Below are 25,068 nucleotides of genomic sequence, written 5' to 3' on the forward strand. Positions count from 1 at the left end.
GAAAGCATCTGCTCTTTGAGGTGTATCACTGGAACATGGGCAATAAAARCAGTGATTTGTAAAATGAAAGCAATGACAGACAATTCTTGTACAAACACCGGGAGACATTACAGATAAAGCAACTTTACATAAACAGGCAAAGCATTCGAACTATTATCACCAACAACAGCACCGGGGACACAGCAGTTTAGCAAAGGAAGTGAAAAATAGCGGATGTGATTTAAGAGGCAGAGAAAATCTGAGCTGGCAAGTTGTAATTACTGAAGCTGAAAGCCAGCCAGGATCTCGGTTGAGTGCCTCCAGGCTTAGGAAATGCAACCCGGAATCTTTAAATGACCAAATAATTGGGACCTGGGTCTCGTGTCACCAATGAGACACAATCACCAGCGTGGCCATGCCAGGGTAGAATTCCAGCACAAACCATGAACACCATCCTGCCTGGCACTCCTGAATGCAGAGCTCCACAACCAACATGACCTGAACCACATCTGCTCTGCAAGGTCATTTTTCTTCCCACAGTGGTACAGCCGCAGGGCTTTTTCAACCATTCTTCAGCTTCAGCAGCCTGTAAGCATCTAATGTCTAGTCAAAGGACATCATTCATCCATTTTATGGTTCCCAGAATGCAAAGATATCTACCCAATTTCCTAAGAAACATTAATATTAAAGTATGGCTTTCTCAGCCCAAATCATGCGAGCTGAACAAAGTTCTCCTGACGTTTCATGACAAGGTGATTAATAACACCGAGAAGAAGAATGAAATGATACCRGATTATAAACTATTGTAAATCTTTCAGTCATCCCAGGAATAATGAATGTAGATTTCTTAGGAGAGCAGTACAGATTTAAACAGAATCATTTTAGTTTTCTTGTCAATCAARAGGCTATTTATGTAATATCAGAAAGAGACAATGAACTCACTTAAGCTTAAAAGATGAGTGTAGCACATTTCTTTAAAAACAAAGGATTCCAAAGACCACCCTAAGATAGAATCTCTGAAATTGTTTAAGAAAATGTTGCACCATTATTTTTGATCACTGACCTTCCCTTCYACAAGCAAGAGCACAATGACAAGATTTAAATTCAGACTTAAAATGTCTGAGCTGACATGACCAACCTTCTTCAAACACTTCAGTAATCAAATTTAAGAGTATGATCAAAACTGCACTGGCCTAAGAATCCACTGRACCAAAATGCCCCAAACTTCCTTGGCATAGGTTTTGGAGTCAAGCAAAACACAAATGCAAACGCTCACGAGTTTTCTACAAATGCTGTGAAGTTTTCAACCCCCACCTCGAGACAAAGTTTGTGGCCTTTAGGTCCCTAAAGCTTGTGGCTGCATGGGGAACCCTGTGCCCTCTGACCCCTTGAGCCAGTCTGTCCTAGACATTACCTCAACACAATAATTAATAAGTAATAATACTGAATTTGAACTCGTGGAATTCACACAGCCTAAATGTTCCAAAGAAAAATGAATAATGCATGTAGAAGAGATTCATTTGGGGGAAAAAAAATGTAACTTTAGTTTGAAATAAAGCCCTGGTTGCCTTGGCAAAGAGGATTTAATTGCTGTAATCGCTACATCTCACATAAGGTCGCTGTTTGAGGGAGTCCACAGCACTGCTATTCATTCTGTAGTTGCTCTATGGCAAAGAAAGGACTACTGGGCCCAGGAGCATCAGGGAAATAATTCTGGAAATGTTTAAATTCTTTTTAAAGGGTTATTAGCTTTGGCAAATGAATCAAAAGCCATCCTAGCCGAGGAGCATAGGTACTTACACCCCACGATGGAGATGACAGCAGGAAATGYCACAATTAAGAGTGTGCTCCTGGTGTTGTGTGATTTGGCCCAAACCGTGCCCGTTCCTGCTCCATCTGTGTCCTGCCCACCTCCCACGGTGCCACCACCCCTGACAGAGCTCCCAGAGGAACACRGAGCCATGACCTGGCACACACACGTGTGCCTTGCACACCACCAAATTCAAATCGTTTTACTGGCACAGATCCTAAGCAACTCCACGGAAGTCAATTAAATCACCCCTCTTCTCTGTGTAAGACAGTGGAGACTCTGGCCAGGCAAATTAAATTAGAGATGGGCCAGAGCCAAACTCCCAGATCCGAAACAACCCARAGCTCACAATGCATTTGGACACTGGTCCAGATTCTCACAGTCTGCAGCTGCTTCTCCCTCACCCTCTGCCACCTCCCAGGACCTGACAAACTTTTCAGACTGTCCCCAAGCATGGYTTGGTGCATTTTATCACATCTTCCACCAGGGATCTGCATTGAAGTGCTCCCCTGAGTGCTCCCTGGGGCTGCCTGGCACATTTCTTGCCCAGACCCTCATTAACTTGAGCAGATGCTGAGAAAGCTCATGAAAAAGGCACTGCCTATCCCACACTTCTGCTTTTCTGCCTTTCCCACTTGCTGTCCTCTAGGACCAGCRCAATTAGAGATGGGGATTTAGTGAAAATGCATTTGGGGACTTCTTCATTAATACCACAAAAAGTTGGGCCACACAGTGAGGATAAAAAGCAACTGAGAAAGTTTGTTGGGCAGGAAAATTTTCAAAAGGATGGAGTGGGGGCAGGAGGGTATATTTTGGTCTCAGTGAGCAATTTAAAGGAAAGCATGTTGGGGGCAGAGGGAGGGTGACAGATTTGCCCCACAAACATGGAACTGCTTGAATATGGCTCCCCTAAGAGCACCCTCCTGGTTTGGGATAACCCAGGAAATACTGCTGCTCAGAACAATCCCTCCTGTGCAGGCAACACCCAGAGCATTTCCCCAGGAAGAACAGATTTTGGAGCCATTTCCCTCCTGTGTGGCTGYACGTAACTCCCAGCACAGGGTGCAGCAGTGGGACAGTGACACCCAGCACTGCTCAGGGCAGACCCAAAGCTGAGGGGACACGAGAGGAGACCCTCAGCACTCAGGAGCTCCTCAGTGATGGCCCCTGTGTGATTCAGCACTGGCCCCACTGCAGGGTTTTGGGGGYTCTGCCAGCCTGAGGTTTCCCCATCCTGGCACCTCCTCGCTCCCTSTGCCCACGCAGAGCTCCAGGGCTGCCAGGGAACGGTGCAAGGAGTGAAATAGCTTTAACTGTAAGCACCATTTGCTGTGCCTCGGAATGGCAGACTCATTTGTCACTGTTTTCTTCTCCTGCAGCTCTTTTGATTCATCTGGGATTCAATAACTTTGTTAATACGATTTCTTTCATAACCTGGCCGAGTACAGCATCCGAGGCAGATGTGGCAGCTATTTGAGGCATTAAATACCTCACACAMAGCACAGCTCCCTGCTCTGCCTTGTCCAAAACCATTTCTTACGAGTCCTTTATTGACATAAATTGCACGGGGAGCAGGAGCAGCACCCAAAACAAGAAGATGTGTTGACAATTTTCTTGCAATATTCAGTTTCCTGCTCTTTCTGAGAGTCCTTCCTCYCCAAAGCTGTCAGCAAACTATCACACTGGCCTTCTTCYATCAGACCGTGCAGAAACTCACGGGTAAGCACAAGGACAAAAGCAACTCTCTGTTGCTTCAGTGGGAACAYGAAGAAATTGAGATCAATGTGTTCACTTCGAGCAATACTTCATCAGCTTCATGGGAGAGTAATCTGATTTTTACCAGGATAAAATGACAGCAACGCATGGCCTAAAACATCTCAGGAAAAAAGAAAATTTCAAAACAGTGGCATTTTTCTGCTTTAAATACTATTCATTACTGTGGATGTAATGAATAGAAGGAGAAGTAACTGCATCAACGACCGAATCACTGTTGTGTCTGACTTGTTTAAACAAGACTGTGATTTACTGCACTGCCAGCTAATGAAGAGCTGTACAAGAAGCTGATCAATGCCATCATTGTCTGGCGGCACAAAGCAGGGACAACTCAGCATATTGTCCAAAACAAAGGCTCCCCCCGAGCTCCCCGCCAGGGGCTGGCTTAGCAGGACACACAGTTTGCAGAGCCACAGTGCCCCAAACTTGACAYGAGCACTCAAAGACAGGAACCTTTTCTGACCTCTGTTTCCGACCTGAGTGCAAGGTAAAAAATAAAAGAAATGGATGAAGAAAGTGCTTATCTTGCAGCTGTCTTCCTTCAATTGCCCTTTGTGATACTGTGAGTTTAAGCAGTTTTGTCACCCCAAGGCAGCTTTGTGTTCGTTAASGGAGGTAACTGAATTCAGAGCCGGGTGCTCRCAGGCAAAACTCAACTCCTAATTCCATCTTCTGTGCCTTTCCCTTCCTGTTYCATAGCTGCACCAACATTAATCAYGGCAAAGATAAGACAGGACAGCCCCCAGCAAAAGGAAGGTCTGGAGAGGAGYGGTGGCAATGCYCTGAGCCACYRGGGAGGMTGAACCTTTGGGATCCCCACCCCACACAGGGCAGCAAACCGAGGGTGTGCTTTCAGTGAGGGTCTCCTCCAAAATGCCCWTCCCAGGCAGGCCCAGCATCRCAGGCATTTCAAGCACAGCTCRTAGCTYRCTCTCWGTGCACATCTGACAGTGTTCTGCAGAGCCACACCCGGCCCTGGAGCAGCACCGAGTGCTGCAGGAGCTGCTCACTTAATGAGCACGAGCTGTCATGTCAAAGCTTTGGAGATGGGGAGCAGCCTAGGAGCAAGCTTGTAGAACCCAAACCATTTAAAAACATAAAATCTCCTTCCATTACCATCAACAAGGCAGAGTTTGAGTSATGTGGTGGATTGGCACCTTCCAGATCTTTGGGAAGAGCTTTTGCCATCTCCTCCCTTTGCAGAGCACAGCAATGTCTGCTAACAGGCAGGAGACAAGAGCTTGTCAGGGTTCCTCTCACAGCCCTGATTTGTCACACACGTGCCAAACACTCTGATGTGACAAACAAGGTGCAGTGGCACCAGTGACACACAGCACCACAGACCCAGCGTGGTGCAGCCATGAGACACCTGCTCGGGCACTGACCAGCTGAAAACCAGCACAGCTACCTCCCCTTTTCCTACCCCTCCTTTTTCCACCTCTCCTTTTCCTACCTCTCCTTTTCCCCACCTCTCTTTTTCCCAACTCTCCTTTTCCTACCCCTCCTTTTCCTACCTCTCCTTTTCCCCACTTCTCCTTTTCCCTTCCTCACCTTTTCCCTCCCTCTCCTTTTCCCCACCTCTTCTTTTTCCTGCTTCGTGGTTCTGGAGATGAGATACAGCAAATTCATTTACATGACATTGCCACATCCTTCCTGYTCCCAGGTGCAGATGAATGAGATAGCTGAGGTGCTGGCAGAAGTTGAATAGATGAATGAAGAAGAAGGGTTGCAAGGCAAACCAAACACCTTTTCCAGTGGGAAGCTGATCCTTGTTTCATTCCAGCTGTACTCAGTGTTCTACCACGCACAAGAAATATTCCCAAACCACCCAAATTAAAAATAACTGGCAAAGTCTTCACCTTTTCAGTGAAAAACTCTGGTGGAATACACACAGAGCTAAATATTTTTTATTAATATAATTCTGCATTTTGATCCCTTCTCCCCTCCAACCCTTACAAACATTTCCCTGCCCCATGAGACAATCAAASATCCCTAAGCCAAGGCTGGGGAGGCCAAGGGAAGGAGGTGACAGTGGGGACACGTGTCACAGTCACCAGGACCCAGTACCATCCTCCTTCTCTTTACCCTCATAACCCTGCAAGGTTTCTGCATGTCCAGGACCCCTTTGCAGAGCACCAGACATTTCCATCAGGAAACATCTCAATTCAAAGCCCTGTTTGATCTCCACGAGGCTGCAATCCCTTCTGGAAACGCTTCAAAGCCAAAATCCAACAACTGCTGGGGTTTCTCTGTCACATGGGGCCGCTGCTCTGCCCTGCAGAGTGATCATGGACGGCTGATTATTGCAGCACATAGTTGACCTTTATCTAAAATCCCATTAAAGAGCTTTATTGACTGTAGTCTTGCAGGGTCTTTCAGGATTCACTGGGTCATTTATTCCCTGTCGGAGATCCATTGCTTTTTAAGCTTTCAGAATTGCTCGGGCTCTAAGGAGGAGTTATCTTTTTGTCATTTTGAACTGGTTTTAAGGCTCTGTGAGGGGGTGGTTTCTTTTCTGCTCGCTCTCCAGTGTGACTGGGGCAGAAGAGGTTGTTTTAAGGCACATGAGGACAGAGAATTTGCCAATGTGGCTCAAACATTTCCAAGGAAGGCTGGCCTGTGGATGTGGATGCAGCAGAGCCAGGCACTGCCAGCAGCTCCCAGGGAAGGTGCCTTTTTCCCTTCAGCCATCAGAAATTCAGGTCTAAATGCTTCATACAGCATYCTTGTGAAATTTAGAACCCTACACCATCAGGTTTGCATCAGCTACAGCCAATTTTTCTGGGCCACAAGCCGGTYTCACACAGAAATACGAAAAATAAAAGAATGGTTCAACCTTTCCTGAAAGGGGATTTATAGAAATGACTCATTCAAACCAAAAAAACATTCTGGTGACAGCTCCCCCAGGCTTCATAGGAGTGTCCCAAAAGGATGCTACTCCCTTCCCCRTTCAGTAACAAAAAGAAAAGAAAATAGTGGGAGGAAGGCAATGTAGGCATCAAATGAAGCAGGAGATCTGGAAAATAGAGTGAATCTGTCTTTGAGGAATATGATATAGGGCATAAGTACTCGGGGACTGAACCAATGTTGCACAGATATATCTGGCATTTCCAGACTTGGCAGAGCTTGATATTTTTTATTAATGTTACGTATCACTGTCTCATATTTACATTTAGTTCAATGTACATTCAGGGAGAAAAGRGAAACCACAAATTTCAACATTCATCCCAGGTTTATTAAAATTTTGGGCTAAAAACCAAATTATTCCCAAACCACCAGTAATGCTTTATTTCTGTGATTATTACTAAATCTGAACCAGCATTTCTGATTTCAGATGAGTATTTTTTTTTCCTTTCTCAACACTTGGATTTCTGCTGAGTTTTCATGCTAAAATGAGGTTTCAGTTCATCATTTCTTTCTCTTGCTGGTAATAATCCTGGTGATAATCCCAGTAACAGTGGTTGCCCATTCCTACCAGCTTGCTTAGGAGAGATGAAGGCCATGTGGAGCCTCCTTCTCACAGGCAGCCAGGCTGCCTTCCCCACAGTCTGCACTCTCTCATTTTCTATGCATTTCCAGATCCAAAACCTTCTGTTTTCTTTCCCTTGTTTGCTCTTGGCAGCTATTGGCAGGAGACATCCTCTTAATGATCTTTTTCTGGCCTTCTAGACGACTGCTCAGACTTCTCCAGATCTTTCATTATTAACGCAGAAGCCCTGTAAGTCGCTTTTAATGGTCTGTGCAATTTTTATTCCTTAGCGGGAGACGTAACCTCCTCCATATGGATATATGTTTATTAATATCAATCCTTAATATCATTTTTTCCTAGTGAGAATAATCAGTGAGGGTCGCCTGGTATGTATTAGGCTTTGTTCTGGTTCATCCCTCAACCCAAAGGCAATCACCCCCCAACCCAAAGGCAATCCTCCCCCAACCCAAAGGCAATCACCCCACAACCCAAAGGCAATCATCCCCCAACCCAAAGGCAATCACCCCCCAACCCAAAGGCAATCACCCCCCAACCCAAAGGCAATCACCCCCCAACCCAAAGGCAATCATCCCCCAACCCAAAGGCAATCATCCCCCAACCCAAAGGCAATCACCCCACAACCCAAAGGCAATCCTCCCCCAAYCCAAAGGCAATCACCCCCAGCCCAAAGGCAATCATCCCTAACCCAAAGGCAATCCTCCCCCAACCCAAAGGCAATCTCTGCCCTGCTCTATGTGGTGCCAGGGCACTGAGTGGCACCAAGGTTTCTGTGCCACACACAGGGCACATCCACCCCCTTCCCGGGCATTCATCACCTGTCTCAGCCCCTCGCTGTTATTCCTGGAATATCTCCAATCTCCAGTTCTATTCTGACCGGGAAAGAAGGATGGGTGGTTGGTGAAAGGGACGTGGAAGGAATGCCAACAGACCCGTGTTTTGTGTGTGACTCGACAATTTGCTGTTCATGCTCAGCCTTCATGACCAGCACATCATTGCTGAGGGTTTAAATGGGGAGAAAAGCAGGCCAAAAATCCATTGTTTGCTTCTAAAGACAGTGTCCTCATTTCTTCCCCATAACCAAGGGCCAATTGTCCATTTATTTCATTAAACGTTCTCCTGCTGTACAAATTGACTCCCATTTTTCTTTTAAATATATCCTCCGAGTCTCAAGATGGAGTTAAATAACAACAAACACCACAGAAGAAATAGAAGCCATTCCCAGTGCTATTAGATGAGATTTCTGTTCTTCCAGTTGAGCAGGAATTGTTTTCTCCTGTCTCTTTTATAACTCCTCCATGGGTATCAGGAGACTTCTTCTGCTCAGCAATTAGCACTGTGGTTGCTGTTACCCCTTCTGTAGTCGTGATTTCCATCTTGCCTCGTTTACTACGTTTCGTCTGTGTTTGTCAGTGAAGAAGGCAACAGAGATACTCCAGCACATCAAAGGACAAAAAAGTGCCTGAAAATTTGTGACACTGAAGCATGTACAAGTCCTGCTGGAATCTCAAAGCTGCCCTTCATTTTTACCTTTTTTTTTTTTTAACAAGGTGGCCCATAAAAGAGTTTAATCATGGCAACATAGCCCATTTCACCTACCTTTACAGTTAAACTATGCTTAGTGACACCCCACCAAACATAATGGGCAAAATTTATCTTCCCTGATGGTGAATTTTGCAGTACAGATCAGACCAGCAAGGCCACAAATTAATCTCCAGTGTCACAAGAATTTCATTGTATGCATGTATAGATCATCTGTCAACAAAGCCAGCAGCACAAGTGTCAGGCACAGCAAAGGCATTGAATGCACTCTCCATCCCCAAATTCTGTCCCTTGGCAGATCTGTGTCCTTCATTTACCCCGAGCCATGCTGGCTGGATTCCAGCAGGAAAAGAACCAGAGCACAGCACCATCAGAGCTCCATCTCCACCTGAAATTCCAATTATTGAACGAAAACAAACAACCAAGACTTGGCTCAAGACAAACAAAACCAGTTTGGATGGATGGATGGAAGGGATGGCAGTGAGAGCTGGAGCTTCACAAAGAAGCTCAGTGTCACCCCGTAAGTGACGTTATGGGGAGGATGAAGATCTAACAAGTGGATCTCTTTCAACACAGTACATTGCTGGATCAAGGAACAACTTCCAACTGCTTTTCGGTTTCCAAGCTTGGTTAAGAATCACAAATTTCACAAAACAAAGAAGAATCAGCTCCCAAATGAGAATTGAAGTCAGTTCTGTTGGGGAAAAATCCAGCATAAAATAAAATACTATGCAACACAGCATGAAATAGTAAAAAAGGTGCATAAAATTGAGCATATCTGTTCCTTTGCATCCTGTCAGAGCTCAAGGCTGGCATCAAATGCTGTGCTGAGCATGACTTGGTTTTGATCTATCATCTCGTATGAGCCAGACCCTGCTGCACTTATAACAGATATGATTAAAAACTATCACTTATATTAGGCAAAAATGTATTTCCCAAGGCAAGCATTCACTTGAATGTATTTTTCTCTGGCTATAACGCACAGAAATTCTATGTGTATAAGAACCTTCTGGGTTTTCACAGACATTAGCATTGAGCAGAAAAACAGGGGAAGCTGGTGAGGGAAAGTGCATAAATTAGATGCAGGCACCAGAGTGCTTGTATTCCCCTCAGCATCATTCCCTGCCCACTATGCAAACTTCAGCTGGAAAATCTCTCCATGGACCCCACATATGTTACTCAAAATAATCATAGCAACAGTTGCTGGTGCTCCTTCTGTTCTGAAGGGCAGGTGAACCACCAGCAGGATTGCATTTTGCCTCTTACTTTCAGCATTCAACTGAAGGTTAAATAAAAATATCTCAAGTTTCTCTGATGAAAAGCACAACGCAAGCAAAGCCAAATAAAAGCCCAGACAGCCTAGACTACARACAGCCAATAGTGAATTTTCCAAGGAAATATTTCTGGGCACGTAAAACATGCTGATTTATTGTAACAGAAACATTGCCTGGAGATTAACAGATTCCATACAYTTTTCAAAGAAGGAAATCCCCATGGAAACCTGACTACCTTCCCAGCAGCTCGGGAGGCACCTTCAACATTGGGAGAGCACCTGGCACTGGAGCCAGCACAGGGGCTGAGGGACAAGGGGAAGGTCTCAGCAATAACCACGTTCCTGTGGTTCATCCTGGGGCTCCTCAGTTTGGAGCTGTCCACTCCCTCATTTTCTGCTTCCCTGAAAACCCAATTTAGCACTTGCTCAGTCCTTCCAAGACCTGTTTTGCTTTTGAAAGACAGCATTTCAAAAGTGTCTCTACAAGTAGCTTTATATTATTTCCTGGCCAGCAGAAATATCAAAACTCTACCCGTGCACCATGTGTTACAAGGTAAATGCCATTTTAGAAATTCCAGTGGAAAGAAAACATCCTCATCTTAGGTTGTCTCTAACACCTTGGGAATTTTATCTGTGGTGTGGGGAAGAGAACAAAACCCTGAGAATTAAGAGCTGATGTTAAATCCTTGCAGAGCCTTAGGCAAATTCTATAATCTCTCTGCTATAGCACTGAGGATCAATACACGCCTGCTGAAACCGCCTGCTCCGTGAGGCTGGGCCATCTACTGCCGGTGGATGCTGGCCAAATCCATATTTAACAAAATTAAAACCAGTAAATCCATGTAAAAGCACGAATAAGTTGTGTTTAAATGAAGACCCTTCCTGACCCAAACCTTTCAAAGTTTGGTTAAACCCCATTATATTTCTCACACATTTCCCCCATCAGGAGCGCTGAGCTCTGAGCCACTTGTCCCCATTCACGCAGCAATCTGTACGTTTATGAATATGGATGTGCTACTTCACAAATGCTGAATGATTTGAAAGTGCTGCTTAAGGTTTGCTGTCTGTTTTCTCAACATCTGTCCCCAAAGTGCACTTCTGTCATGTTGAGCTCCCATCGTTCTCGGATCACAAAGTTAGAAGYGAGGCACGAATGTGCTCTGAGGTTTCTTTGCACGGGCTGCAGCTCCTTCTTCCCCAAGGGTCTCGCATTCTTACAGCAGATGACACTTCCCAATTACCTTTTGGCCCTTTGATTCCCCCAGTTTGGCTCACATTTCTCTCTGAATTTGGTCCCTGYGCAGCTCTGAACCCAGAGTCTGACAGCTAAGGACATAACAGCTATGCAGCAYGAGCCCTCGGGGTGGTTTGAAATGTCTGAATTCTCTTTTTACAGGAGATTCACAAGGAGAGGTCAACAGAGAGCCCCYAAACTTAAAACAAAAATGGGCCACRAAACAAGCAGTCAAAAGCTTGGGGAAGCAGAATGGGTTGATCTTATAGAAAAACTGAAGATAACTTGAAAAGTTTGGCCCCAAATCCTGACTCTGTCAAAGGATTCCCACACAGCTGAGCTCATTTCCTCACCTCTCAACTCCCCTCTGTACAATGCAACACAAGAGTTCCTCACCACATTTGACCTGTGCAAGATGCATCCAGTGYTCTTTGGAAAGGTGATTATAAATCGATAAAAACAGAGGAAGCTTCAGCAAAGAAACAGAAAACCCTCCTGCAAAATCTTCAGTGAAACACATCACRGCAGTTACCCTGGCTGACTTACAGAGGCATAATTTAAGAGGCAGAATTATGACTAGAAGCAAACAGAATTAAAACAAGAAATAATCAAACAAACATTTATAGCTCATACTTTAAAAATCAATGCCTGTGTTCCAAAAAGTGTCATGCACATAGATAATTCAAGACTATTTATAGTTTTCCCTTGATGGAGAGGAAATGCTGAAGTTCTCTCTGGAAAACACTGACTATAACCAAAGATATTTTACCCAGCATGGATTTGCCCATATTTGTTTTTTAAAATTCACTTACCTTAATACAAACTGGTCTGCTAGCGAGTAATCAKCCAGGAAAACGTGAAAGGTCACAATGTCACCTTCTCTGACCGGGCTGAGTGGTAAGTGAATAAGGATATTTTCATCCACCCTCAGTGAAGACTGCTTTAATTTGTCTTGATTTGGGTAAATAACGATGCTACCAATCCTCTCCATAGCTGACAAAGCTTGGTGTTCGTTTTCTTCACCTGCATGGATATTGTTTTCCCATTTTGCATCCTCTGGAGAACACTCCCCATCCACTGCATAAATCTTATAGAAGAGCTCCACAGTAATCCCTTCCAGMGAGGCTGTTTCATCCTCAAGCAGGGGTGGAGGGGAGCTGAACCAGCTGGGAGACAATTCCAACTCCACAACACATAATCCCAGGTGGCCTGTCAATCTACAGCTGGCCACGACTTCTCTGGACCCCAGGAAAGCAAACATCTTCACACAAGGCAACATCTCCTCAGAATCGTAGTCATCCCAGTCCTTCCCCGCGATATAGAACAAGGTTTGTATTTTGGGTTTGTTGGAATAGATYGAGCTGTTGATTATGTGAGATTTTAATTTCCAATTAAAAGTGAATTTATTTGTGAAACCAAAAGAGGCAGAAGTCAGCATGAGGTCCAAGGGAATGGGCTGTTCAACAGAAAAGGGTCCGTACGTGGCGTTGAGGACAGGCGGCTGATTGGCTTTGTATATAAAGAATGAATCCACCCTGGACTGCAAACTGGAGTTCCTCATGATATCCTGGTTGGCTTCTTTGAGGAAGAAGAAAATGTCAGCATTGGAGATGTGAGGGCTTGCAGGGAAGTASGTTGGCAGGTTGGAGAATCTCTGGATGCTGTCCATGATCCCTCCTCGGCTCTCCACCACTGCGGGCCAAAGAGAAAAGRAAACACAAAGACAGCTCAGATGTTTGCTTAGCATGGCCCTCAGTCCTTCACAAAAGCAATGTGATCAATACTGCTGGCCACAATTACAGAACAATCTGACACTGGACCATGGAATAACACTTCTGGTTCAAAGCTCAGGCTGCAAACATCCCATTGCATCAGCAGCACTGCTCCCCTTCCACCTTCCCCAATCTAATATCTGCCTGAAAGCCATTGATCAAGTATTGGGTACAGCAAAGAAGGGATTGATTGGCCAGATCCCAAACTAAGTTCCAAAACTTTTTACTATCAGTCTTTTTTTTTTTTTTTCTTTGATCATCAGATCAAACTTTCAGCTTTTTCTCACCCATGTTTCAATAGACCTAAGGAACTGACATATTGAATATTAGTGGCAGTAAAACAGAACAGTTTAAGCAGTAAAAACTGAACATTTTCTTTAATCTACCATCACTAACACACTATGCAATGGGGGGTTGAACATCTGCATCTCTCCAAATCCATTCTGCCAGCTCAGCAGCTTGGAAAAGTGAGAACCTGATAAAAGCTTTGTGTTCTTGAAACCAAAACTTTTCACACTAAAATATGTAGGGTTYGAGAGATAGAGATAGAGATCTCAGTGGGATGGATTTATAGGCAAGAGTGAACTTGAGAGAAGGAAAAATCCTTTACACACACAAGGTTCTCGGACACTTAGAAGGATTTTTTGGTTWAATTCCTGAGGAGAATGAAACACATTTGGAAACCACAAAAGTTTCTTTACARCACAATGGCCAATCCTCCAGCCAGCGCTGAGCAATTTTTCCCAGGAAAGAAAAGATTCCAGAGGGAGGGARGGATCAAATAGACATCTTTGGTCTGGGCTGATCTCTAATTAATAGTGAGATATATTCAATCTGGRCTGTGATTCTACCACAAACAGTGGCTCTTTCAAAGGAACAATYGGTGTGCTCCAACAAAAAGCCGGTGAATCCAAGCTCCTGGGACTGGCACAGAGGAAACAAACAGAAACCAAATGAATTCAGATGCTGCAGCTCCAAAATGCACACAGATAACAAAGGCACAATGACAGAGCCTAAGGTCAAAGCTCTCGTTGTCTCTGGCTGAAGCTTAGTGGTGRTTTCAGTGTTTGTCAGGACTGGGCAGAGCAGATACACAGCACACAAACAATTACACCTGCTCCAGCCAGATGACTCAGATACTTGCAGCCACAATTTAGCTGAGATAAAAGCTCTAATATTTAAGCTATTTTTTTTTCAGGTTGTGTATTTTTAAAGCCTACATTTATCAAAGACAGATTCGAGGGCAAATCCCATCCATTTGACTTTGCCCCGCTCTTGTTCTCAGTTGAAATTCTGGTCATTTGTTTTCTGATAGTTTGATATTATCTACACTTGTTTAAATGCTTCTCATTCCACCACAATACTTTTGCCTTTACTTCTGCTGTATATTTACTTGTGTCAAGGGTTTTTTTTTTCAGTCATTGGAATATTGTTTGTGGGAATAAGTAAGCATGCAAGAATATACAAAAGTAGCCAAAAAAAACGTCTCAGCAGGAAACAATCTCCCCATGTGAGCCCTGGCTGGGGTCAGCTAGCAGGGGACAATCACACATGGGACAATTTTCTAGCTGGGAAACCAAACTCGGTGTTTCCCTGSAKGTCTTTWATCCAGATGTGGATGATGGGYRGTGGRTGCTCTCCCTGCCCAKGCAGAAAGTCACCAAGGGATGTTTTAGCAGCCCCATTTCTGCTCTGTGATTTATTTAGAGGGCCCTTTGACACGTCCTGGCATTGTGCAATGCACAACTCGGGTGCTGAAAGTGAACTTTGCTCCGGGAAAGCTGAGGCAGGCAGGGAAGGAAGGGCAATTTTCTTGGCTTAAAAGTCAAATGCAGACAAATCCCTTTCTGGATTAATTGTAAATAAATTGAACTACATTTGAAAGCAATATTTTTTCATTTATCATAAAAATTTTGCAGCTATACAGATAAGCAACCAAGCAGATAAGTACCTAGAGCAGCAAGAGTACCCTCTAATTTCTGGAGCAAGAGCTAAAATCTCCTCCCAAGGCACACCAGGTTGCAGAGGAGATTTAAACACTGACATAGTTCCAAGTTGAAAACAAGACAAGGCTTAAATGCATTTGTGTTTACATTACAGGTCTCCCACGCACACTTTATGCAGATATTTTATCTCTCTCAAGCAGTGATTTACAGGAAGTTTAAAAGGTATGTTTTTCCCTTTCCTCCATTTCATTACAGTGGCAACTTTCARTGCCTCTGCTCAGAACTGGTACGAGGACTAGGATATCATGCTGCTGTAACTCAAACAAAATGAGATACAAATTTTGTCTGAAGGCTTATATGGGAAGCCATAAACATCAGCAGACAGGGCTAGGCTTTGTCCTAGAACCAGCCTGCAACAAAATATGATATCTGAATTTAGCAGCATTTTATGAAGCTGTAGGAACATCTAAAAAGAAATACTTCACACCATGGCAGGCCGAGACCCCACCTTTTTAATTCAGCACATCAGCACCCTGATATCAATCTCTCACAGCAACAATCAGGAAYGGGACACATTTGGAGCTTTCTGGTGTGCAACAGTGCGATGAAAACATCACCTGCTCCTTTCAGAAGCACTCCAGCAAGATCAAAGAGGGCAGAACATCAGACCAGAACATGGGTTAGTTCTAATTAGGCACCAAAAGAGAGTGAGAGTTGAAGAGAATTAAATGGAGGCCAAATGAGCATCCCCAGAGCCCAGGGCTTTCTCACAGGCAGAACAGTGTGGTTTGCTCAGACTGGGGGTGTTGAGGGGAGATGTGTGGCAATAGCACACTGCTGGATGTGAATTGAGATATTTCATTTGAATTTCTGGACAACTTTTACCTCGTAGCAGTTTCCCTGCAGGTGCTTTGCCCCTGTTAAGACACTCATTTGGATTAGCCAGCTACTGACCCCTAGAGCAACAGGTCAACCTTTAAAATCTCATCATTGCAATTTTCTGCCTAAAATCCTTCCATCCAGAGCCGGGCAGTGTGCTCAGAGCCCAGTGTGATCCCAGCCCAGCTCATCCCGCACACTCTGAGAGCACAGAGGGAATTAAAGCACCTTTGTGATGTTTCTGAGGCACAGAGAGGAAGGCACCACGCACAAAACCAAGCACACAGTGCTGTGTGTCAGATATGTCCTTTCCCACCTCACCCTGACCACCTCAGGCCTCAAGTGAAGCTTCTCTTCTGTTCTCTTGATAATTTTTTATTTAACCATAAAATAAWCCAATACTTTTGGTTTAAATCTCACTTGGCCCTGGACTGCCACCACAAAAAGCTGCACAGGATGAAAAGAGATGCAAAGCCATTGCTGCAGGTCAGAGTGTGCAATACAAATCTGCCATTCRTGGAACTCAAAATTTCATTGAAGATGCATTTCTTAGAGCTCCTACTTTTTAGTAAGAAGTAAAACAAGTATCCTGCTGGAAGATAGTGATGGCAGGTCAGCATTAAACTCAATGCATCGATGTTGAACTGCAGTAAGAGGAAAGTCTTTTCAAATCATAGTTTTGTAACTAAAAAGGAAAATAGCTCCTGATGGAGCATAAATCCAAATTTCACATCTAAATCTCCTCTCTGCTTTAGCAAACTATTTAACAGGAGCCAAGTCTTCCATAAGCCATCAGTAATTCTGAAGCTGGAGGTGCAAGGAACAACAACTGTTTAAAATTGCAACTCTTTCAATATCCTTCTTYTCTGAAAACAAACAAGAAGCCAACCCTGCACCTGCAGAAAAACTGTGAAAATGTYAAAATTCATCTTTCCTGCAGCATCATCAGAACTGTAGAGCGAGATTGTACAGACACTCCTCTTTGTAAAAGAGGAATAATTTCAAGTAATGTGGTGCCAGTAAGTACTATGATGTTATCCATGACTCATAGAGGCAATCAATGGCTTGTCTGTACAGGAGAAAAATCACCAGCCCCTCCCACCAGCCCTYGCTGAAACACCATAAAAATCAAACTACACATGTACATTATTCCACTATAAAAACGGCTCTATTCATAATAATTATTTTGTCCTGGAATTGCAGGCATTAGCCTTGAATAAAAACACACTGTATCCCAGAATAGGGTGTCTRCACAAGGAAAGCTATTCTGGAACTCATAAATTATAGCAGAATAATTAATTGTGGACCAGCTGAGTAGGTCACTCTCTCACAGAGCCARGGGATGCTGTTCAGAGACCCCAGCAGTGAGATGCTGTTCAAGGTGATTTGGCCTGGCTACAGCTGGGAAAACTCTGAGTCCTGATCCTGGCAGCAGGAAAATGGGAGGATGATTACAGTGAGGAAGTCTACTACGAGTTTAGGCATCGTTTGAGCACCATGAGTAGGCAACATTTGGGTTSTGAGACAATTTAGGGAGCCTGGATGAGCACCCGCCTCGTGCTCTCCCTGACTCACTCCAAATGCAATCAAAGACCCAGGAAAGGAGGATGGCACTGTTTACTTCCCACTTTCAGAGTCCATCCTGTGACTCATCTCAATTTTACATCCGTAAGGAAAATGAGGAGAAAAACCCTCCACAGTCTCCCTGAGGGGTAAAGTTCCATCACCCAAGGAAACTACAAAAAATTCCATCCCTTTCCGTTCACAAACAACTCTTTAGTGCTTGGCATCATTATCCAGTGAACTGCACTGGCACAGGAAAAGAGCCATAATGACAATGTGTTTCCAGCTCAAACTGAATAATTTGAAAATACAAATTCCGCTGGAAGAAAGAGTTAAGAAGAGCTCCCAGTGCATTTTTAACAATAAAGTCAGATGAGAAGCTGTCAAGATATAAAAAATAATAAAGTGAGAAAAGATGATAGAATCCCTTAAAGCTTTTCTCATTCTCTCTTCTYCTTATCCTAATTTGATGTAAGGATAGAAGTAGATGTAGAGCTCGCAATCAATTTACAGTCCTTGCCTCCAATCTTGATTACACATTTGTGGAGACAGAGATTCACTTTGCAAAACATTGCTGGTCTGGCAGCTTGTTTGGAAAGGCAAGAAAATGGATGCAATTAAAAAAGAAAAAAAAAAAAAAAAGAAATCTACTTAATCCAAACATCTAAAATTGAAGAGAGGTTAATTAACTTTTGTTGGCTTGGGACAATGTCTCACATCCTTATCTCCAAATGTCTGAGTCAAACTTTTGCTGCCCAGACTTCTCTGCAGCTGCACGTTCTGGCCTCTGTGTGCTGGAGTCAGCCCATCTCAATTTCAGCCCAGCCCCACTCCAGCCTCCCTTTCTGCCCAGAATTCATTCCCCTCTCCCAGACACCAAGATCACCCTTGGGAGGAGCCATTCCCACGCAGTGACCCAAGCACTGAGCTGTGTGTGGCAGGTTCAGGTGTCCCCAAATCACATCAGATCTGCTGGCTCCATCCTCACCAAAGCTTCTCCTCCYCACCCCATGCCTATGTTCACCCAGCACTCTGCTTCCAAAAAACCTTTGAAGAAACGTCTCTGGCCTCATAAATCTTTTGTCTACTAAAATCCATTTTTAAGTGCAAATTAAACYATGCATATGAATGAAACCCCTGATCAGGCCACACATTCATGAATTCCATTATTGTGTTCCAAAGCAAGACAAGTGCTCTGCCTGCTTGCCATTGCCAGCAGATTAARTGGGATGGGGAAGTTTCTGAGCTGGTGCTTACCAGAGTTTTCAGCTCGTGTGCATTTTGCACAGTCACCCATACTGAAAGACATATGTGCAGCAAGGCCACCTACAGATAGTAATAAAACCGTGCTGTCTGAAAGGCTGCCTATAAATCTTATTAAAGTAATCCCTTCCCTGAACCCAGATTATTACATTCACCTTTATGGTAGAATAAAAATTAATTTTCTCAGCTATAATAAGTGTATGATAAGAAAGCATCRCTTGGGACTAAATAAAGATTATAATTAACTCCAACTGAATAAATCTAAATTTAGCTTGGGCTAGCAATTTGCTTTCATGCATTTTCCTCTACGWCTGAGTGAATAGGTACAGAAGGATTAGCATCCCATGCCAGTTCCAGCACTGCTGTCACAGAAAGGACTGGGGCAGAGTGTAATCCAATACCCAAAAGGCCTGAAGATTAATTCAGGCTTCCCTATCAGCAAAAGTTTGGAAAACTGGAGAAAAACAAAAAGGCTCAAAATTGCCATTAGCCTGGCAAGGAAAATGTGAAGTGTTGGACTCCAGAGGGAATATTGCTCCCTGAGCTGCCTAAATCAGCGTCAGACAAAGGAGGAGCTGTGCCTCAGGCTGCTGGGAGCACGTTCAGGGGGAAAGCACCATCTGTGGTTGCTGGATGTTGCTCTTTCCTACCAAATGTGTATTTTGGGGGYTGTTGGAAAGGGGCTGCTGGGTCAGAGGGGTCTGTGCCCTGACCTGCTAAGGTCAGCCTGGATTTCTCTCCCTCATCTGGTGATCCCAAAAATATCCAGAACAAGGTGCTGCAACATCAAACAAGGACATTCCAGCAAACAAATTAAGGTGAAGTTAATGCATCAAAAAATATGCAGAATTTACCCTGACTTTTTACTTAGTTGAAAATAAAACCCCTACATACCCAGCAGATTAGAGGTTTATCGTTTCTCAAGGAAAGGCTCTGCTTATAAAGGGTTGAGGAACTTAACAAGTGTCTTGTTAAGCCACTGCCTCATTATTTGTGTTCTCTGGGAAGACAATTGTTAACGATGTGATGACTGGGAAGGAGGAGGTCTGGCTTGTTTATCCAAATGGACCATATATTTATCCTAAGCAGGCAACAGCAAGCAGCCCAACAGTAAAGCTACTGCACCACCTCCTTGGAATTCCATGGGAGCCCGTGCAGACAGCAGATTTGCCTGGATAAGAAGATTTTATCAGGTATAAAGCTGCAGCTGAGCCATTATCATTACAGCACAATAGTTCTCCAACCRCTGTTTATTTCCAAAAACTGGAGTTTTTTTACCTTAAAGGTGACAGCAGCTGAAATATTTTTTTTCAATTAGGATGAAATATGTGTGTAATGCACCACTCCACTGTAACAACTTAAATTCACCTCTCAGGAGGGTTCAKCTTTCCTAGACAGGACACCCACCTGCTACCCCAGCACCATATTTCTTTTTGAGAACAATTCCTGCCTAAATATGAAATAACTTAAAATTATGCTGTCCAAACCTGAGRAGTACAAACTCCTCCTGAAATATTAACACTGACTGTTATAGGAAAACTTGTCACAGCTTGCAATCCAAACATCCAGCACCTCTGTAGGTTACAAAGTGGGAATTTGATTCCATCAGGGAGAAGAGAGATCCCCTTTTCTCCAAAAGCTACCATGATATCAAGGCCTGGAAGGATCTGAGATACAGGACACTGAACCTGTGGCATCTCTAAGCATAGGAAGGCTATTTCAGGTAAGTTTTAGAGTCTTTTATTGCTCCCTGTGAACCCTGTACAGTGGGAAACACGATAACCAAGGCACCTGGTTTTATGGACTGGAGCAATAGAGAAAACAGTCACAATAAAAAAAAAAATTTAAAACTCTCTAAACATCCCTAAAATAGCTTTTCTTGAAACATAGTGGGATAGTTTCACCAGCTGTGAGTAATGTGRCCATCCCCAGACCCCATAAAATCTTTATGTCATCACGTGTTCTATCTACTCATCTCTGCCTCGCTCTCATTCCTGGCCAAAATCTTTGTTGTTSAAACTGTTTATTCAGAATGTCAGATAGAAAAGGCCAGAAGTTAGGTAACCTGTGCTCCTATAGCATTACCTATGTGCTGGGCAGAGGYAYGGGGTGGMMCCATCCATGACTGTACAAAGCACAGGATRAAGGTGTTCACGGCCTCACAGGRACWGGCAGTYCTTGCYCAAATCTCCTGGGTGTGAAATATTMTTTCTATTGARGAGGAGAGGATCATTTCAATGGATGAAGGACACAGAACAAAGATTGAGGGTGAATCTATAGAGGAAAAGTGTGAATGTGGAGAGAGCAGGGGGACACASCACACTCCGTCCCCAAAGCCAAGCAGAACTGGGACACAGCCCCAGGGTTTGTCCAGCTCCTGCCCCCTCTGGCAGAGGCAATAGAGACATTTCAGAACTAAGGTTTCCCTGCCCAGACTCATTCCCTGAGCTCTGCAAGGGAGTTTGTCCCCATTCACATCAGCACAGCCAAGGCCACCTCAGTGCAGACTTACAAAGCTCAGAGCAGGGAAGGTGCCAAAGAAAGGAAATCCTCCACGAGTTTTCTCATTTATTCTGGCTGTTGCAATCACTCAGGTTGCTCTGCTGGGCTGATCACTGGCCTAACTTGCCATTTTAGTTTCGATCAGGGGTGTTGATATGGTGGTTAAAAGTCACAGGCTGCTCTTGGCAAGTTYCTCTGCATCTCTTACACAACAGCAACAGGGAAATTGTCCTGCCACTTACAATTAGAGGCATTAGTAGGTGGCCAAAGGTCACAAATTCATCAGCTGAAAGATCTGATAGAAGGACAGAGCTACTACTGCAAGTTAAACTGAAGTTAAAAAACACCTGATCARCCATGGAGGGTTTTTGTTCTGGTTACCTGGAGGGAAGAAACAACTGCTCAAGCAGCTGCCAGCACTRACAACCCCTGTGCATCCCTCCTGGCCCCTGATAAATAAGGTTTGTCATGGCCACTGCAGGTTCTCATTGCTAAAAAGAAGGTTAGGAGAGGGCTCCCTACCATTATCCGAAGCAAAACTCATTTTCCCTCAGCGATATTTCATAAACAACAGAAAATGAATACATATATGGGAGTGTGTGGATATATTCTCCAAATAACAGAGAGGCTTTACAAGGCAAACACATTCACTAAAGGCACCAGGTGATTGSAAAAGTAAATCTTTTAAATATATGCTCTAAACCATTAGCCAACTGTGAAATATTTGTATTCAGTGTCAAAACATCTACACGTCACACAAAGCCAAGAGACTGACAGGAGAAAGGCCRGGATTTATGTTAGCTGGGGTCTATCTGTCATGGAGATAGGAAAGCTGAGAGAGAGCCCTTTTATTAAAATCGCTCTCTGGCTGCAGATATTGATCTGAGCAGCTAAGGTTGGACAGCAAAGTGCGTCCCCATTTCTCACAAAGTTCCTGCCTGGCACAGCAGGAAAAGACTGGGGTAAATGCCCTCACACCCCAAAAGGAACAATGGGCACAGGTACAAACTGCATCCCACAACACCACGGCACAGCTGCCTTCAGGAGCCAGAGAGTCCCTCTCAACTCCACTTTCCAAATTCCCAGGAAGCCTATTTTGCTCCCCAAATTGCTAAGGCAGGTTGCCATCACTCCCAGATTGAGTTCAGCATTGAAGCAATGCAGAGTAACACAGTGCTGAATGCATTTTTTGCATTCCATTTTAAAGAGCAAATGTCATTTCAAAGGGATCCTTCCCAAAATCTGCTTCAGCATTTTCCATTTTTCCTCTAAGCAATAATTTCTCCCCTGGTTTGGGTGGATCCCTCCCKGATCCCTCCCCCTCAGCAGGACCCAGATTTTGGCTGAGCTTCCCTTTACAGACCCTGACCTGTGACTCAGTGGCCTTGAGTATTACCCCCAAACACAAAAWGAAGGAAAAGAACTTAATGTTCAATATCCTACAGACTTTCTACATTCCTGTATCTACAGGTTACACAGCTCCATCATTTTACAGCACTTCTGATTCTCCCCATGTAAACACCTCTCTTTGGAGATATTRGAAAATTCCTTGCATGAGTCGAAAATTACAGGATATTAAAATGCTGGTAGCAGGTTGTCAAAGGCATTGTCAGAAAACAGGAAGGTTGGACCAAAGCCTTTCTCCAGAACAATGGGCTTTCACTGGATTCTCCATCCTGTTGTTTCAAAGCTCTTGGAGGAAAAGAGCTCCRAACTGATGGGCCCAAAGAGCTGCGTGAAACCACAAAAGCAGCTTACAATAAACCCCCTGTAAAGTTATTAAGAACACTGATATGTCCTGAATGCACAGCAAATCCTCTGTCTCCCCAGCACACATCCATAACCCACTGTGACTGTAATCCCAGGAGGACTCTGTGCCACGCTGGGGACCRCAGTAAAACAGATCAGAGACACCACAGCCAAATCTGGGTGGGGCAGCCCAGCAGGGCTGATTTGGGGGATTGTTAACAATATGGATATTTAAACACCAGGTTAAACCTTAGCAGGGTTTAGGTTTTCTGTGGAAAGAAGCCTCTTTCACTGAGTTCTCACTGCTGAGCTGCAGAGGTGCAGCTGTTGCCTCCAGCAAGATTTGTGTCCCCATCCTGCCAACACGCATGCACAGATATCATTTCAAGAGTGTGCAGCCTCGCCACGTCAGGGAGTTTTCCCACTGGGAAATTCAAATACAAGCTACAAAGTTCCAGGACAGAGACCTGTGAGGTCATGCAGCCTTTTAGCTGCTTCAAAAAAAGCTCCATGGCTTTGCAGATTCAGAGATATCTGGKCCTTTTTTCTCTGAAGCCAGTCTTCAACCTGTGCTTTGCATTGCTCTCAGCAGCAGCCCACATTACACTAACCAGACTCCTGGAGCAATGTGTGCTCTCTGAGTCCCACAGGAGCAACCACACAGACCTAATTCTGCAGGTCAGACATCATTAAGTTATCAATTCATGTCTGCCTCTCAAGGAACAGCGCATGAAAACACCAACCCTTTCTTTCTAATGATTGCCTGTTTTTTTTTCCCCCCACCCAAAATACCCAGAACAAAAGTTTCGGCTTTGTCTCAGATTTCTTTACTTAATTCAACATTTTATTTTTGGAATGACAACAGCCTCGAGCAACTCCGTTCATTTGTTATGGAGTGAGAGAGCTTTGCATTCCGAGTGTGATTGCTGACCTGCTCCCCTGCTCCCTTGCTTATTGAAACAGTCCTGCTCAAGCACATCCCAGAACCAGAACAAAGCATAATTTTTCATGCTTGAATGCATTATTTTACTTTATGAATACACATTTGACATATTTTACAAATTTACGGCAGATGCTGTCAGAAAGGACGAAATAACCTCCCCCGGTAGCGCTTTTCTCTTACTACAGCTATCAAAGGCTGCAGCTTGTCATTCACACGTGGAGAACGGCTCCTCTTGGGGAGAGCAGAAGGAGCCTGCAGCCTCACCCAGGACTTCTTGGGTGTTTGTTTCTCTCTCTGCTGCCGATTAGCAATTTAGAGTTTGATTTTCTAAGCACAATGGAAATTCCCAATAGCTCTGGAGGAGGCAGTTCAAGGAGATCTTGTCAAAATATTTGTGTGTAAAGAAAGTGAAACCTTATTATGACTTTCATGCTGTGAGGCACCAAATACAGTTACCTTGCTCACAGACAGTTATTAACTTACAGGCAAAGAATAAAAACTCTCGAGCAAAACCYAAATTTGGATGAGGTCATACTTGCTGTGTGGTTCACTCGTGTCAATGTATTAATGCAATAAAAGATAATGAGCATTAGCTGACAGCATTTTCAAGCTCTCCAAGAGTCAAGAGGAGTAAATTAGATCCGATTTGAGATTGCCTGAGAAGGCAAAAAGCTGGATCTAATTCTTTTCTCAATGACAGAGGAATTATAAAATTGAAAAAGAGTCACAGGACATCACTATCACAGCCCAACATGCCTGGGCACGGCACTTGGGCGTGCTGAAGAYGCAGCTCATCACAGCTCAGCGTCTGCCCATTTGAAAATGCCATCATGGGCAGTGACAGGGAGCAGCAAAAGAGCCGTGTTCACCTTCTGCTTCGTGGCATCACCTATAAACCTCTGCGTGGAAACATCACAAGCGCGGCTCAAGTTTGAGTCAATTCAAGTTCAAGTCATATCTTATTACATCCAGTACTGCTCACCTACCCACAGCCTAAGAATAAAATTCTGCAGAAATTCAGCATCCAGGTCACTTCAGCATTCTGCTTTGTCTGGCATTTATATCTAGAGCCAAGCACATAATTCGCRCTGCATAATTTATCCATGGGATTTTGCCCATGGAACAGCCAAAGCAGATAACAATTTCTTCATCCTTATTTATTTTTTAGAAAATTCAGTCAACTTCTCCTCTGCTTCTGAACTGTGCAAAAAGATTATGAACCTCTGGTTTTGCTCTTCCAGGGCTTGAGCTCTCGGCTAGCTGTGATCAGACAGATTAATTCACCTCTTGTTCAGTCTTCTGCCTTTAGCTATTCTTGTTTCCTGAGTGCAGGAAAATGTGTACAAGCACTAA

The 25,068-nt window shown here is 44.1% G+C and overlaps 1 protein-coding gene across 1 annotated transcript in view; it reads right to left on the reverse strand.

Annotated features, from left to right (window-relative positions):
• The window catches only part of LOC130585462 (transmembrane protein 132B-like), a gene marked incomplete at its 3' end in the record, with an annotated part of 85,839 nt that extends 72,678 nt beyond the window's left edge, over positions 1-13,161 (reverse strand). Inside the window, exons 1-2 of the mRNA XM_057385962.1 lie at positions 13,158-13,161; positions 11,911-12,790 (exon numbers count right to left, since the gene is read on the reverse strand). Coding sequence (XP_057241945.1) covers positions 11,911-12,790; positions 13,158-13,161 — 884 coding nt within the window. The remainder of the gene's footprint in view (positions 1-11,910; positions 12,791-13,157) is intronic.
• Between the last annotated feature and the right edge of the window lie 11,907 nt (positions 13,162-25,068).

The sequence above is a fragment of the Malurus melanocephalus genome, unplaced genomic scaffold, assembly GCF_030028575.1.
Source record: "Malurus melanocephalus ecotype Western Australia unplaced genomic scaffold, MMel_1.1 scaffold_895, whole genome shotgun sequence".
In the NCBI taxonomy this organism is placed as follows: domain Eukaryota; kingdom Metazoa; phylum Chordata; class Aves; order Passeriformes; family Maluridae; genus Malurus; species Malurus melanocephalus.